The sequence below is a fragment of the Oncorhynchus kisutch genome, linkage group LG23 (genome assembly GCF_002021735.2).
Source record: "Oncorhynchus kisutch isolate 150728-3 linkage group LG23, Okis_V2, whole genome shotgun sequence".
Lineage (NCBI taxonomy): Eukaryota > Metazoa > Chordata > Actinopteri > Salmoniformes > Salmonidae > Oncorhynchus > Oncorhynchus kisutch.
Window position 1 is genome coordinate 42,911,211 of NC_034196.2, and position 17,890 is coordinate 42,929,100.

A 17,890-nucleotide genomic window follows, 5' to 3' on the forward strand; every position below is an offset into this window, starting at 1 on the left:
CCCATCTCTCTCTCTTCCCTCCTCCCCAATCTCTCTCTCTCTCTCTCCTTCCCCATCTCTCTCTCTCTCTCTCTCTCCTCCCATCTCTATCGCTCTCCTCCCATTCTCTCTCTCTCTCCTCCCCCTCTCTCTCTCTCTCCTCCCATCTCTCTCTCTCTCTCCTCCCCCATTCTCACTCCTCCTCCCCATCTCTCTCTTCTCCTCCTCTCCCCTCTCTCTCTCTCTCCTTCCCCATTCTCTCTCTCTCTCTCCCCCCTCTCTCTCTCTTCCTCCCCATCTTCTCTCTCTCTCCCTTCTTCCCCATCTCTCTCTCTCTCGTCTTCCCCATCTCTCTCTCTCTTCTCATCCCCCATCTCGCCTTCATAGATTAGTGATGCAGAACGTCTTGAAGCATCTTACGGAGGTGGAAACATTACTGCAGAAGTGCCTCCTTCCTCTCAGATGACCACCACTACACCAGCCAGTCAGTGGGCCTTCCCTGGTTAGTTATAAGAGTCTTCTGTTTGCTGCTGGAGAGAAGTAGGGCAAAGTAAATGATGAAGAGAAACCGTGCTAGTTTGCAATCTCAGCCTTTTGCTCCAGTGGTGCGTGACCACAACCAGTAAAGATAGGTATGCTGCCCTCTACTGGTTAATGTTACAAGATGTCTGAGGACCACTGAATCACAGAATGAAGGCACGTCTAGGTGAGGTTTGAGGACCACAGAATGAAGGCACTGAGATGGAAGGTCTAGGTGAGGTTTGAGTACCACTGTACTACAGAATGAAGGCACTGAGGTGGAACGTCTAGGGGACCCCGAGGTGTAGTTGGGGAACCACTGTCTTAGAAGATTGGATAGGTATAAGCAATACATTACATTCAACATGGTGTATCAGAGTGCAATATAGAGGTAGCACTGCTTACCTCCAGTCCTCTCAGAACTACCTTGGGGTTAGGGTGTAGGTACCAGGTCCTCTCAGATCTACCTTTGGGTTAGGGTGTAGGTACCCGGTCCTCTCTGATCTACCTTGGGATTAGGGTGTAGGTACCCGGTCCTCTCTGATCTACCTTGGGGTTAGGGTGTAGGTAACCGGTCTTCTCTGATCTACCTTGGGGTTAGGGTGTAGGTACCCGGTCTTCTCTGATCTACCTTGGGGTTAGGGTGTAGGTACCCGGTCTTCTCTGATCTACCTTGGGGTTAGGGTTGTAGGTACCAGGTCCTCTCTGATCTACCTTGGGGTTAAGGTGTAGGTACCCGGTCTTCTCTGATCTACCTTGGGGTTAGGGTGTAGGTACCAGGTCCTCTCTGATCTACCTTGGGGTTAGGGTGTAGGTACCCGGTCCTCTCTGATCTACCTTGGTGTTAGGGTGTAGGTACCAGGTCTTCTCTGATCTACCTTGGTGTTAGGGTGTAGGTACCAGGTCTTCTCTGATCTACCTTGGGGTTAGGGTGTAGGTACCAGGTCTTCTCTGATCTACCTTGGGGTTAGGGTGTAGGTACCAGGTCTTCTCTGATCTACCTTGGGGTTAGGGTGTAGGTACCCGGTCTTCTCTGATCTACCTTGGGGTTAGGGTGTAGGTACCCGGTCCTCTCTGATCTACCTTGGGGTTAGGGTGTAGGTACCAGGTCCTCTCAGATCTACCTTGGGGTTAGGGTGTAGGTACCCGGTCTTCTCTGATCTACCTTGGGGTTAGGGTGTAGGTACCCGGTCTTCTCTGATCTACCTTGGGGTTAGGGTGTAGGTACCCGGTCTTCTCTGATCTACCTTGGGGTTAGGGTGCAGGTACCAGGTCCTCTCTGATCTACCTTGGGGTTAAGGTGTAGGTACCCGGTCCTCTCTGATCTACCTTGGTGTTAGGGTGTAGGTACCAGGTCTTCTCTGATCTACCTTGGGGTTAGGGTGTAGGTACCAGGTCTTCTCTGATCTACCTTGGGGTTAGGGTGTAGGTACCAGGTCTTCTCTGATCTACCTTGGGGTTAGGGTGTAGGTACCCGGTCTTCTCTGATCTACCTTGGGGTTAGGGTGTAGTTACCCGGTCCTCTCTGATCTACCTTGGGGTTAGGGTGTAGGTACCCGGTCTTCTCTGATCTACCTTGGGGTTAGGGTGTAGGTACCCGGTCCTCTCAGATCTACCTTGGGGTTAGGGTGTAGGTACCCGGTCCTCTCAGATCTACCTTGGGGTTAGGGTGTAGTTAGGGCAAAGCTTTTCAATTACTTGTTTCATCTGTGCCGATGTTGGTCGTGACAGGGATATCTACTGAGCTTCTTTCCTGAGTGACATCAGGACATCAGGACAGCTAGACACATGGCTGTTTTTAGAAACTTGACTGACAAGACCTGGCGCTTGGCAACACCCACTTCGTAAAGATGTCTTCCCAGTCGCTCCACTGATTTCGTTGTTGTAGTTGTTATTGTGTCACTTACATCCCCGGGCGCCTTGTATTCTAATGGAATTATGTCCGGGCCACAGTGGTGTAAATGCTCAATCAATATCATCTGTGAATTGCTGCCCCTATCAGACTATACAGGGTAGGATGGATCAAATGACACCGTATTCCCTATATAGTGCACTACTTTTCACCAGGGACCCATAGGGTGGTGCACTACTTTTCACCAGGGACCCATAGGGTGGTGCACTACTTTTCACCAGGGACCCATAGGGTGGGGCACTACTTTTCACCAGGGACCCATAGGGTGGGGCACTACTTTTCACCAGGGACCCATAGGGTGGGGCACTACTTTTCACCAGGGACCCATAGGGTGGGGCACTACTTTTCACCAGGGACCCATAGGGTGGGGCACTACTTTTCACCAGGGACCCATAGGGTGGGGCACTACTTTTCACCAGGGACCCATAGGGTGGGGCACTACTTTTCACCAGGGACCCATAGGGTGGTGCACTACTTTTCACCAGGGACCCATAGGGTGGGGCACTACTTTTCACCAGGGACCCATAGGGTGGTGCACTATGTAGGGAATAAAGTACCATTGGGATGCAACTGCCCCCCCACCCCCCCTCCTCACCCACTGTGTCAGTGTGGAAGATTTTCAAAGGTGGTAGTGAAAAGCTAGGGTCTTTGTGTGAATCCGTGCTAAGGTCCTAGCTAGTGATTACTACAACTGAGGACAGTATAAGCTTATATCATATAATGTAGGATTAAATGTATATTGTCACTTACTAATGCAAGCTGTAGGTTATCAAAGTTAACTGGCTAACTCATTCATTCTGCTTTGTAGTTTGCCTCCCTCGGTTGTCCAAAGCTGTTCTGTTATGAATATGATCACTTAACATTCACTTGCAGTTCTATGTCCTTACACAAGGGGGGGTCTTAGTATTGCAAATCAACCTGGTTGGCCTTTTGTGCAAAGACACATTTCAAGTTTAGTTATTAATCTTTGTCTCCCTCTGTGTGTCTGTCTCTCCCTCTGTGTGTCTGTCTCTCTCTCTCCCTCTGTGTGTCTGTCTCACACACAGAGGGAGAGAGAGAGACAGACACACAGAGGGAGAGAGAGAGAGAGACACACACAGAGGGAGAGAGAGTCTCTCTCTCTCTCCCTCTGTGTGTCTCTCTCTCCCTGTGTGTCTCTCTCTCTCCCTCTGTGTGTCTCTCTCTCTCCCTCTGTGTGTCTCTCTCTCTCCCTCTGTGTGTCTCTCTCTCTCCCTCTGTGTGTCTCTCTCTCCCTCTGTGTGTGTGTCTCTCTCTCCCTCTGTGTGTGTCTCTCTCTCTCCCTCTGTGTGTGTCTCTCTCTCTCCCTCTGTGTGTGTCTCTCTCTCTCCCTCTGTGTGTGTCTCTCTCTCTCCCTCTGTGTGTGTCTCTCTCTCTCCCTCTGTGTGTGTCTCTCTCTCTCCCTCTGTGTGTGTCTCTCTCTCTCCCTCTGTGTGTCTCTCTGTCTCTGTGTGTGTCTCTCTGTCTCTGTGTGTGTGTCTGTCTCTGTCTCTGTCTCTCCCTCTGTGTGTCTGTCTCTGTCTCTGTCTCTCTGTGTGTGTGTGTGTCTGGGATGGTAGACCTAAGGTTTGGTTTTACAGTTTGAGTTTCCAGTTTTATTAGTCATATGTACAGGATACGCATCCAGTGATTTTTCTACCATTGAAATCCTTGGGTGGGCTGCCTAAGCGTTTTTTTTCTTTCTTTTCGGGACGCCTAAAATTATTCTACGTTTTTGTAATGGAAAAATACTTTCAGTGTAAACTTAAACGATTTAAATCCACATGATAAAAAAGATAATGGACCTAATATATTTTTAAATAATATAATCTTTGAGAACTAACAATCACCAAAATAAAATGCAAGATAGTCAGGGAGAATTGAAAAATCCCAAAACATTGTAAAAGGCTGTGCAGAGTAAACCGTTTAGTGGTTAATACATAGAAGTATAAAACACCAAGCAACAATTTACAGTCCAATATATATATATATATATATATATACACGTGTTTTTGTGGAAGGGGTGGGGGGGTTGTGGAGGATTTTTAATTTTTCTAATTGTGTAGTATTTAGCATTAATAATACATCTGTTAGCAGTGTATGTCTATATGGGTGAGTGCATGTGTGCCAAGGTACGGCGACTCGGAGAACCCTTTCTAGTCGATGTCCTGGATGGGTGGGGTGCATGGTCCAAGTTGATGTACTGGGCTGTCTTCACCAACCGCTGAAGGGCCTTACGGTTGTTGCGGACGGAGCAATTCCTGTACCAGGCCGTGATGCAACCGGTCAGGGCGCCCCCCCCCCCCCCCCCCCCCCCCCCCCCACCTCTGCTTCCTGAAGTCAACAAACTCCTTTGTTTTTCTGACGTTGAGGGAGAGGTCATTGTCCTGGCATCACAATGCCAGTTCACTTACCACCTCCTCATTGGCTGACTCATCTTGGTTGGTTATCAGGCCTACAACCGTGGTGTCGTCAGTAAACGTGATGATGGAGTTAGTGTCGTGCAAAGCCAACCGAGAGTACTGCAGAGGACTGAGAACACACCCCTGGGTGGCCCCTGTGTTAAGAGATTGTTGTGGAGGAGGTGGCGTTGCCAATCGTCACAGCCTGTAGTCGGCCCATCAGGAAGTCCAGGATCCAGTTGCAGAGGGTGGTGTCCAGACCCAGTGCTTTGAGCTTGGTGTCTAACATGGAGGGAACAATCGTGTTGAACTCTGAACTGTTTTATCTCGCTTTTATCGTTTATTCACAGTCTGCCTTTCAGTTCCATTTCACTGTATTTTTTTACTAATAATTAAAAAAATAAAAAATAATTTGCCATTGTCAGCATCTTATGAATCGCTTTGACTTGTGAAAAATGTTAATAAAATTGAAATGAGACTGCAGCTTGCTTTATTGATATTTCCCCCCACATTTTTTTCTATATAAAAGTAGGGTTATAATATCCTTGAAAAAGTCTCAGCTGTTTAAAATTTCCAGGCTGGCGTGCAGCCGTTCCATAAACCGTAATGTTTCATCCTTTTGTACGATTGTGCCGATTTCCATTGTAAAAGTCCCAGACTTTCCTATGTGTTCCCTCTCTGACGGCCAGATAGCCTCGTCTGCCAGTCCATCCACCTCCGCGCGCTTGTAGAAAATGTGCTTGGTTGCGCAATGAATTTAAGCGGCAAGTTTACCTAGAATTTGTTGGCGTGACTGAGTCATGGCGCGCACACACACACACACACACACACACACACACACACACACACACACACACACACACACACATCTGCTTTTGGGTGATGGCATGGAACTCCTCTCCAAAGAAACTTCTGTATGTTTCACCTTCGAAAAAATCTGAAATGTTCTCTATATTATCCGTTCGTCCAACCGTGTGTTGTGGTCGGAGAAATGCCACTCACTCACTGGCGCCATGGTTCATTTGACCAATGCCTTGAATTGTCCAATCACATGGCACCGTGGCTCATTTGACCCGAATTGACCAATCACTTAGTAATGCTAATAGGCTACTAGGACCTGTCCATCTAGAAAATGGTTTGTGTGAACTTTCTCTAAGCTCTATGTACGCTTTCATACTCTGATTTAATCTCTCTCTGATGTAATCTCTCTCTGTGTCTCTCTCTGAGTTAATCTCTCTCTGAGTTAATCTCTCTCTGAGTTAATCTCTCTCTGAGTTAATCTCTCTCTGAGTTAATCTCTCTCTGAGTTAATCTCTCTCTGAGTTAATCTCTCTCTGAGTTAATCTCTCTCTGTGTCTCTCTGAGTTAATCTCTCTCTGTGTCTCTCTGAGATAATCTCTCTCTGAGTTAATCTCTCTGATTTAATATCTCGCTGATTTAATTGCAAATGAAGATAACAATGTTCAAGCTTTCCTCACCCTGACTGCACCTGCTATTTCCTGCCTCTTTCTTTATGTCATTAAGCTATACCATCGAAAAGCTGTTACTGTCCTCTCTTCTACTGACATTCTGTTATGTTCAGCTCATAGTGTCTCCTGTTACTGTCCTCTCTTCTACTGACATACTGTTATGTTCAGCTCATAGTGTCTCCTGTTACTGTCCTCCCTTCCACTGACTGTTATGTTCAGCTCATAGTGTCTCCTGTTACTGTCCTCTCTTCCACTGACTGTTATGTTCAGCTCATAGTGTCTCCTGTTACTGTCCTCCCTTCTACTGACTGTTATGTTCAGCTCATAGTGTCTCCTGTTACTGTCCTCCCTTCCACTGACATACTGTTATGTTCAGCTCATAGTGTCTCCTGTTACTGTCCTCCCTTCTACTGACATACTGTTATGTTCAGCTCATAGTGTCTCCTGTTACTACTGTCCTCCCTTCTACTGACATTCTGTTATGTTCAGCTCATAGTGTCTCCTGTTACTGTCCTCTCTTCCACTGACTTATGTTCAGCTCATAGTGTCTCCTGTTACTACTGTCCTCTCTTCCACTGGCATTCTGTTATGTTCAGCTCATAGTGTCTCCTGTTACTGTCCTCTCTTCCACTGACTGTTATGTTCAGCTCATAGTGTCTCCTGTTACTGTCCTCTCTTCCACTGACTGTTATGTTCAGCTCATAGTGTCTCCTGTTACTGTCCTCCCTTCTACTGACTGTTATGTTCAGCTCATAGTGTCTCCTGTTTACTGTCCTCCCTTCCACTGACTGTTATGTTCAGCTCATAGTGTCTCCTGTTTACTGTCCTCCCTTCCACTGACTGTTATGTTCAGCTCATAGTGTCTCCTGTTACTACTGTCCTCCCTTCCACTGACTGTTATGTTCAGCTCATAGCTCTTTTATTTGTCTTTCTGTTGTCTGATGGTCAAACCAAGAGTGGACAACCCCTCCCTCCCACTCTTCAGTTAATGTCACCTCTCCCAGCTCTTACTGACACCTACCCTGTCGTGCTGTATCCAGCATCCTCACCCACTGAGCACCGGAGGTCAGTCCACCTTGGCATTGATGGTAACGTCCACAGACGGACCGGACTGGACCAAATCTAAACCCTATTATAGACGTATGTTTCACAGGTTTGAATCATACAGTTAGTAGAGCAATACAAAGATACAGTATATTATACTGTACTCTACTGCACTGTATACAAAGATACAGTATATTATACTGTACTCTACTGCACTGTATACAAAGATACAGTATATTATACTGTACTCTACTGCACTGTATACAAAGATACAGTATATTATACTGTACTCTACTGCACTGTATACAAAGATACAGTATATTATACTGTACTCTACTGCACTGTATACAAAGATACAGTATATTATACTCTACTGTACTGAACTTTACTCTACTGTGGTGTCCAAACTTGTGAAACACGAGGAAAATTACTTTCATATCCATAATTAGACTCACTACTACCAGGTGGATATCACAAAATTGGGAGGTACAAAAAACAACAACTTGGTAAATTGGGGCGGCAGGGTAGCCTAGTGGTTAGAGCGTTGGACTAGTACCCGGAAGGTTGCGAGTTCAAACCCCCGAGCTGACAAGGTACAAATCTGTCATTCTGCCCGTGAACAGGCAGTTAACCCACTGTTCCCAGGCCGTCATTGAAAATAAGAATTTGTTCTTAACTGACTTGCCTGGTTAAATAAAGGTTAAAAAAATAATAATAAAAAATCAATGTCGAAGTGTTACTGTGGAATTACCCTGTTCAGTCTTGACCTGAAGGATCACATTGTTTGCTTTGCAGTTGTGGGATATTTGCTTCAAGACTGTAAGGTCTATTTCCAATGAGGTGGTTCCTCTTGTTAAAGCCTTCTTTTGTTTCGTGCCAAGTAGAGAACAGTAAGGTGGTGTTGCTAATTGGTTTTGTGTCCCATTTTATATCACAAAACCGTTTTGGAAACTACTGCTAACTGTAGCCTATTATTTGTAGACTGTTGCTCCATCCCAGACCCATTTTTCTTGTTGCTATTCAAAAATGAAACCATGAACATTCTTCCATTTTTGTTTTTGTTCCAGATATGGATGAGAGGTCATGTGTGCTGTCCAGCTAAGGGCCTTGGTCGCCCCCCCCTCCCCCGCTGCACGTCGTCGTGAGCATGTACCGTAGGAACGGTCTCTCGGATGGCGCCAGCATTAACTCCGCCTCCTCAGTGGTAAGAACAAGGACTGATTCTACTTCAGCCAAAATTGATAGGAGTGACATCGAGCCTATCTATGTACTGATCTGAACACACTGAATGGAAAGGTAAACTCAGCAAAAAAAAAGAAAGAGGTCTTTCTACTGACTCTGGAGAAACACTAAAAGAAAGATGCCCAGGGTCTGTGCTCATCTGCGTGAACGTGCCTTAGGCATGTTGCAAGGAGGCATGAGGACTGCAGATGTGGCCAGGGAAATAAATGACAATGTCTGTACTGTGAGACGCCTAAGACAGCGCTACAGGACGGACAGCTGATCATCCTCGCAGTGGCAGACCACATGTAACAACACCTGCACAGGATCGGTACATCAGAACATCACACCTGCAGGACAGGTACAGGATGGCAACAACTGCCAGAGTTACACGAGGAAGGCATAATCCCTCCATCAGTGCTCAGACTGTCTGCAATAGGCTGAGAGAGGCAGGACTAAAGGCTTGTAGGCCTGTTGTAAGGCAGGTCCTCACCAGACCTCACCGGCAACAATGTCGCCTACGGGCACAAACCCACCGTCGCTGGACCAGACAGGACTGGCAAAAAGTGCTCTTCTCTGACGAGTCGCGGTTTTGTCTCACCAGGGGTGATGGTCAGATTCGCATTTATCGTTGAAGGAATGAGCGTTACATCGAAGCCTGTACTCTGGAGCGGATCGATTTGGAGGTGGAGGGTCCGTCATGGTCTGGGGCGGTGTATCACAGCATCATCGGACTGAGCTTGTTGTCATTGCAGGCAATCTCAACGCTGTGCGTTACAGGGAAGACATCCTCCTCCCTCATGTGGTACCCTTCCTGCAGGCTCATCCTGACATGACCCTCCAGCATGACAATGCCATCAGCCATACTGCTCGTTCTGTGCGTGATTTCCTGCAAGACATGAATGTCAGTGTTCTGCCATGGCCAGCGAAGAGCCCGGATCTCAATCCCATTGAGCACGTCTGGGACCTGTTGGATCGAAGGGTGAGCGCAAGAGCCATTACCAAGAGAAATGTCCGGGAACTTGCCGGTGCCTTGGTGGAAGAGTGGAGTAACATCTCACAGCAAGTACTGGCAAATCTAGTGCAGTCCACGAGGAGGAGATGCACTGCAGTACTTAAAGCAGCTGGTGGCCACACCAGATACTGACTGTTACTTTTGATTTTAACCCCCCCTTTGTCCAGAGACACATTATTCCATTTATGTTAGTCACATGTCTGTGGAACTTGATCAGTTTGTCTGTTGATGAATCTTGTTATGTTCATACAAATATTTACACGTGATAAGTTTGCTGAAAATAAACACAGTTGACACTGTCTGAAGTCTATCACCATGGAGACGAAGCCTCCTTGAACTACAGTCAAAAGTTTGGACACCTACTCATTCAATGTGTTTTTCCTTTTAAAAAATTTTTTATTACTATTTTCAACATTGAAGAATAATAGTGAAGACATCAACACTATGAAATAACACATATGGAATCATGTAGTAACCAAAAAAGTGTTAAACAAATCAAAATATATGTTATATTTGAGATTGTTCGAAGTAGCCACCCTTGATGACAGCTTTGCACACTCTTGGCATTCTCTCAACCAGCTTCATGAGGTAGTCACCTGGAATGCATTTCAATTAACAGGTGTGCGTTGTTAAAATGTATTTGTGTAATTTCCTTACTAAATGCGTTTGAGCCAATAAGTTGTTGTGACAAGGTAGGGGTGGTATACAGAAGATAGCCCTTGTTGGTAAAAGGTAGGGGTGGTATGCAGAAGACAGCCCTAGTTGGTAAAAGGTAGCCCTAGTTGGTAAAAGGTAGGGGTGGTTATACAGAAGATAGCTCTAGTTGGTAAAAGAACAAGTCCATATTATGGCAAGAACAGCTCAAATAAGCAAAGATAAATGACATTCCATCATTACTTTAAGACGTGAAAGTCAGTCAATATGGAACATTTCAAGTACTTTGATTTCAAGTACTTTAATTTGAAAGTGCAGTCACAAAAACCATCCAGCACTATGATGACACTAGCTTTCATGAGGACCACTACAGGAATGGAAGACCCAGACACCTCTGCTGCAGAAGATAAGTACATTAGTTACCAGCCTCAAACTGCAGCCCAAATAAATGCTTCAGAGTTCAAGGAGTAGACAGCATCTCAACATCAACTGTTCAGAGGAGACTATGTGAATTAGGCCTTCATGGTGGAATTGCTGTAAAGAAACACTACCAAAGGACACCAATAAGAAGAAGAGACTTGCTTTGGCCAAGAAACACGAGCAATGAACATTAGACCTGTGGAAATCTGTCCTTTTCGTCTGAGTCCAAATTTGAGATTTTTGGTTCCAACTGTGTCTTTGTGAGAAGCAGAGTAGGTGAACGGATGATCTCTGCATGTGTGGTCCCCACTGGGAAGCATGGAGGAGGAGGTGTGATGGTGTTCTGCTGGTGACACTGTCTGATTTATTTAGAATTCAATTAACTAGGCAAGTCTGTTAACTTCTTGGCGCACCCATCCCTTTAGCGGGATAAGTTTTGTCAACATCCGCTGATTTGCAGAGCGCCAAATTCAAATTAAATTACTAAGAATATTTAATTTTCATGAAATCACAAGTGCAAGATAGCAAAACACAGCTTAGCTTGTTGTTAATCCACCTGGCGTGTCAGATTTCAAAAAAATTCTTTGGGCGAAAGCTATCCAAGCGTTTATGTAAGGACATCTCTCTCAGCAGACAAAACATTACAAACAGCTAGCAGCAAAGTAGTTTGGTCAGAAAAGCTGAAAAATGAATCACTTACCTTTTTGATCTTCGGATGTTTGCACTCACGAGACTCCCAGTTACACAATAAATGTTCCTTTTGTTCCATAAAGATTATTTTCATATCTAAAATACCTCCAGTTTTTTGGTGCGTTATGTTCAGAAATCCACAGGCTCGAGCGGTCACGACGGGGCAGACACATTCCAAATAGTATCCGTAAAGTTCGTAGAAACATGTCAAATGTTTTTTATAATCAATCCTCAGGTTGTTTTTACAATATATAATCAATAATATTTCAACCGGACTGTAGCTTCTTCAACAGGAGAGAAAGAGAAAATGTCTACTCCACTCTGTTGGCGCATGCAAAACGATGCTGGCACCCAGCCTTCCAATGACGCAATGTGATCTTTCTCGCTCATTTTTCAGAATAAAAGCCTGAAACTGTCTAAAGACTGTTCACACCATGTGGAAGCCTTAGGAAAGGAATATGGTTGATATCCCTTTAAATGGAGGGAAGGCATGCAATTTCAGGAAAAACAGCACTTCCTGATTGGATTTTCCTCAGGTTTTCGCCTGCAATATCAGTTCTGTTATACTCACAGACAATATTTTGACCGTTTTGGAAACTTTAGGGTTTTCTATCCTAATCTGACAATTACATGCATATTCTAGATTCTGGGCCTGAGAAAATAATCTAAAATATATTTTGATTTTTACAAAAAAAAATTGGTTACAACATGATTCCATATGTGTTATTTCGTAGTTTTATTGTCTTCACTATTATTCTACAAAAATTGTACAAAAGGTAATGTAGAAAATTGTCAAAATAATGAGAAACCCTTGAATGTGTAGGTGTGTCCAGAAAATGTTTCCCAATCATGTTTTCAATCAAGCTTATTTCTTTATCTAATATTGATCGTTGTGTATCTGATTCATCACGTCTATGTATCTGTTTAAATTCATGTATTTTTGCTTTCGGCCCACCTCCAATTGGTCAATCTTTCAAAATGAACGCACAAGAAAATATTTTAGTCTGTTGGGTTAATTTACATTGTTTAGTTTTGTCTTGCTTCTTCTGCATATCCCCCTCACAACATGTACCAATCTATCTCTGGTGTTTTTCTTTTGTGAACTCAGGGAAGCAGCAGCTCGGACTCTCTGGATGGGCCGGGCTTGGATTTCTCCAAGAGTTACGATGCCGTTGTGTTTGACGTGCTGAAGGTGACGCCCGAGGAGTTTGCTGTGAGTACAGCCAAAGATACCCAGAAGCCTCGATGGAGATGTTGTTTAATTTATTCATTTAATATTCTGTTGAATGTGAAACCCGGAGACTCTTCTGGCCCGAGAGCACCGTTTAGGCCTTGTGATGTACAGCAGCTCTTTAACTGCACCAATTAGGAATGATAATGTATTATTTTCCTCTGTGGATGTCCTTCAGAGTAACGGAGCCATTTACTCCTACCTAGACATGCTTTACTCTTCTGTATATTTGGGAGGTTTGAATAGAGGTTTGTTCTTCTTGTTATTTTAGGGTCAAATCACATTGATGGATGCTCCAGTATTCAAGGCAATACATCCAGAGGTAAGAGGTGTGTGTGTGTGTGTGTGTGTTCGTCCACAATGATATGCATGATTTGAGTGGAACGACGGTTCAGCTGTTGTAAATGACAATGTCTGATCCAGACCAGTTTTAAAGGTGTTCTGTTTCCATGTCATTAATACATAATGCTGGATGATTCACTACCTAGCCATCTTGTATTTTCTTAAGGCCCCTAAAAAAAAAGGCTAACGCCGGCTCTGACTGCATGGGTGGGGTATGGATGTGAGTACGTAGACCCACGAGATACTGTGACCCCCCCCCCGATGATGCACTGTATTCAGTGTTGCAGTAAGTTATTTCATGTCTGTGTGATAGAAAATAAAGTCCACGGCACTGGGCAATCAAACTATTACCCTTCAGAAGGGAGGAGAATGGCAATGAAGATCAAATGTATGGAGTCAGTAGTTGGATTGGGGGCGGGGGGAAAAAAAACCACTCATTTGGAAAACGGTACATTTTCCATACATGATTGTGTTCCGTTTTGCCAGGGCAGATCTGAGAGAACTCCTCAATCCTGACCTTGCGCAACAAGTTCCCTTCGTACGTCCTGTGAGAATCCAGAAAAGGCTCAGTTTACGTGAGAAGACCCTGGAACGCACCGAGGTTTCAAGCAGCCGTAAATGACTGAAGAGTAAAGTGCATGACGGCACTGGGTAACGTTAATGAGTAACAGTCACCAATGCGGGGAAAAAAACGAGCCTAGTTTCACTAATCAAATGCTTTGTTCCCATCCAACTCTTCTCCTCTGAGCCTTTAGGAGTAGCAGAGGTTTATGCTGTTCTCATGAGTCAAGGCGGGCCTTTTAATTGGAGCCAGTGTCTTGGTTATGCTCAAGATGCTAGAATTGCTGACAACTCGTCCAGTGAGATTCAAACACCTGCTCTTTGCCAATACGTAAACATTCAGAGACAAACATATTAAAACCATCGTAATGGTGAAATTAATACTACATTTGTTTTATTTGGACGTGGAAAATGTACAGCAACAAAAAAGCATACGTAGAGGTGCAACCTAATTCACTGTACATCTGCAGGTGAGCATAGAAACATCTACAAAAGGGACCTTCAAAATAGACGTGACAAGTGATTGTTTACCACTTCAGTCCTCTTAAGATTAAAATGAAGCTAGTTTACAGTCTAAGGGCCCCTGATTGAAATGTTATCCATTTCAGTGTCACATGTAGCGTGGATTCCACTTGACAGGGATCGCAGTAGGATATGTACAGCTGCTCAGTACTTGACAGGGATCGCAGTAGGATATGTACAGCTGCTCAGTACTTGACAGGGATCGCAGTAGGATAGGTACAGCTGCTCAGTACTTGACAGGGATCGCAGTAGGATATGTACAGCTGCTCAGTACTTGACAGGGATCGCAGTAGGATATGTACAGCTGCTCAGTACTTGACAGGGATCGCAGTAGGATATGTACAGCTGCTCAGTACTTGACAGGGATCGCAGTAGGATATGTACAGCTGCTCAGTACTTGACAGGGATCGCAGTAGGATATGTACAGCTGCTCAGTACTTGACAGGGATCGCAGTAGGATAGGTACAGCTGCTCAGTACTTGACAGGGATCGCAGTAGGATATGTACAGCTGCTCAGTACTTGACAGGGATCGCAGTAGGATAGGTACAGCTGCTCAGTACTTGACAGGGATCGCAGTAGGATATGTACAGCTGCTCAGTACTTGACAGGGATCGCAGTAGGATATGTACAGCTGCTCAGTACTTGACAGGGATCGCAGTAGGATATGTACAGCTGCTCAGTACTTGCAATTTAGCTGTTTAGATGAAATAACCGCCGGACTCCATTTCTGACGTGTCTAAAACTATATTTAAAAAGAAAATTATAATAAATTGGGCAGAGTGTGACTCTGCATATCAACAAGACATGATTTTATTTTCCCCAGCCCCTTGACAACTGTCTACTTTTATAACGTCAGTTATTTGGAAAGAAAGTAGAGATTCCTTGGTGTAGACGACAAAATATAGTGGCCTGGCAATGTTTTAACAGGCTACCTGGCCACATTTTCACAGATTCCGTTTCTACGCTGTTTGGGAGGAACAAAATGACATGTCAGGGTCAGTTGATATCTGTAGATCGTGTACAAATGAGAGCGGGTCAAAGGCAATTACGGGAATTATTTAAACGCCTAGTTAAGACTAATCTCCCTGATGGATGTTGGCCTTGTGAACAAGACTCTAAATCCCACCTCAACAGAGCCCTGAGGTGTTTGTTTTTTCTTCCAAATAGAACGAATTGTTTGGGAGAAACGTGGCAAGGGACCTTTTAAAATGTATTCTGCTCCAAAGAATCTCAACAGTTTGCCGCCCAATTAAGAAGGATGATATTTAACACTGGAAAAATCAGGTAACTAAAGTGTATAAATTTCCCAGCAGCCTAAACTCTAACAAGCCTGACTATTCTAACACCATAATAGGTGCCAGACATAATAGGTGCCAGACACCCCTGGGTTTCTCTATCTGAAATTAAATAAATTGACTAAGTAGCCTAGCCTTAAACACAGATTTGAACTCAAATAAGATTATATGAACTTAATAAATGTCTTTACTTGAATGGAAATGAAATCCAACTGCCCTTTCTAATGGTTGTTTAAAAAAAATAAAAGTTATATTTGTAGTCACCTTATAAACTGCCTCAGCCCGAGAGACTGTTCATACACCTTCGGACCTAAAAAAATAAATAATTTAAGCTGTAAAATTATGCCCATGTTCAAATAATTAGTTGCTGTAAACCATTGCAGCCTGCTGTCATGTTTTCCTATGGGGTAATGGATTGGGAATAGGTATGTCTGCTGCTTCAGCAACAGCTAATGGGGATCCAAATAAAAGACTAAATGCATAGTTTTTTTTTTTTTGTTTTTTTTCAGGAATGTAGATATGTACATAGTGGGCCACTGTATACTGTAGGTAGGAATAAAGTGACTAGGCAACAGGATAGATAATTAACAGTAACAACAGTGTTTGCTATGAGTCAAAAGAGTTAGTGCCAAAAGGGTCAATGTAGGTAGCTATTTGTTTAACTATTTAACTAACTATTTATCAGTCGTATGGCTTAGGGGGTAGAAGCTGTTCAGGGTCCTGTTGGTTCCAGACTTGGTGCACCGGTACCGCTTGCCATGGGGTAGCAAAGAGAACAGTCTGTGACTTGGTTGGCTGGGGTCTTTGACAAATGTTTTTAAGGCTTTCCTCTGACACCTCCTGGTATAGAGGTCCTGCATGGCAGGGAGTTTGACCCCAGTGACGTACTGGGCCGTACGCACTACCCTCTGTAGCACCTTGTTTGTCGGATGCCAAGCCATTGCCATACCAGGTGGTGATGCGGCCAGTGAAGATCTCAATGGTGCAGCCGTATAACTTTTTGAGGATCTGAAAGCCCATACCAAATCTTTTCAGCCTCCTGAGGGGGAAGAGGTGTTGTCTTGCCTTGTTCACAAGTTGGTGTGTGTCTGTAGGGACCATGATAATTCCTTAGTCATGTGGATACCGAGGAACTTGACGCTTTCGACCCGCTTCACGGGTCAATGTTCACGCCCTGTCAATGTGCTCGGCCCTTCTTCTCCTATAGTCCACGGTCAGCTCTTTGTCTTGCTGATGTTGATGGAGAGGTTGTTGTTCTGGCACCACACTGCCAGGTCACTGACCTCCCTTGTCGTCGGTGATCAGGACAACCACCGTTGTGTCAAAACCTAATGATGGTGTTGGAGTCGTGCGCAGCCACACAGTCATGAGGTGAACAGGGAGTACAGGAGGGGACTAAGCACGCATCTCTGATGGGCCAGTGTGGTGTATGTTTTGTTGGTTTTTCTCCCCACTGGGGGCGGACCATCAGGAAGACCAGGATCCAGTTGCAGAGGGAGGTAATTTAGTCCCAGGGTCCTTCGCTCAGTGATGAGCTTGGAGGGCACTATGATGTTGAACGCTGAGCTGTAGTCATTGAACAGTATTCTCACATAAGTGTTCCTCTTGCCCAGGTGGGAAAGGGCAGTGATGAGTGCAATAGCGATTACGTCATCTGTGGATCTGTTGTGGTGTAATGGGAATTGGAGTGGGTCCAGGGTGTCTGGGATGATGGTGTTGATGTGAGACTTGACCAGTCTTTCAAAGCATTTCATAACTACAGATGTGAGTGCTACGGGACGATTAGTCATTTAGACTGGGTTACGTTGGTGTTCTTGGGCACAAGGAATATAGTGGTCTGCTTGAAACATGTAGGTATTACTCCACAATCCTGGAATTTGAATTTTGGTTTACTTCCTGAAATGGAATTGACTGCAACTCTGTCGAATGGTGAATCCAATGAGTGACGTAGCCGCTGTGCAGCCCGAGTGACGTAGCCGCTGTGCAGCCCGAGTGACGTAGCCGCTGTGCAGCCCGAGTGACGTAGCCGCTGTGCAGCCCGAGTGACGTAGCCGCTGTGCAGCCCGAGTGACGTAGCCGCTGTGCAGCCCCGAGTGACGTAGCCGCTGTATGAAACTGTATCAACAGGTAGTAGAGAATTCTCCTTCGTGGATCTGAATTCTGAGTTGTATCTTTTTCCTCTCCCTTTTAGACGAATGGGCGAGGACCGCTCGTCATGTGTGTTGTATTTAGCAACACTTTTTAAAGACTCTGACAGATGATTTTATACACAAATATCGCTTGGATGACATTGCACATTACCCAATAGAATAAATAATAAACAGATAGTGTGTCTAGATGCTGTGAAACAACACCATAAATCACTGCTGTGCAATATACTGCCACGGTGCACAGTAAAACTCAATAGCCCTGAAATTGCGTCATATTTCAATGTCTGGCGATAGTTTGCGAAGCGTTGACGTCAGCTCTTGTCAGATACTGTACATGTCACACTCACTGGTTTATTAGTGACCGCAGGGATGTTGCAATTCAACAGTTTCCTCACTCCCATCTTTCCTCAGAAGGAACAAACCTATTGTACCTGTTAACATTTTGTTTTCACATTTTTGTTGACTG

The 17,890-nt window shown here is 44.7% G+C and overlaps 1 protein-coding gene across 4 annotated transcripts in view; it reads left to right on the top strand.

Annotated features, from left to right (window-relative positions):
* The window catches only part of LOC109867880 (ras-specific guanine nucleotide-releasing factor RalGPS1), a 274,063-nt gene that overhangs the window by 47,316 nt on the left and 208,857 nt on the right, over positions 1-17,890 (top strand). For 3 of the 4 annotated variants that reach the window (XM_031803280.1, XM_031803282.1, XM_020457186.2), the window contains 3 exons: positions 8,390-8,526; positions 12,431-12,535; positions 12,825-12,875. In XM_031803280.1, coding sequence (XP_031659140.1) covers positions 8,470-8,526; positions 12,431-12,535; positions 12,825-12,875 — 213 coding nt within the window. In that variant the 5' untranslated portion in view covers positions 8,390-8,469. Of the gene's footprint in view, positions 1-353; positions 482-8,389; positions 8,527-12,430; positions 12,536-12,824; positions 12,876-17,890 lie in introns of those variants that run through there. The other variant, XM_031803281.1, reaches the window with a different exon arrangement.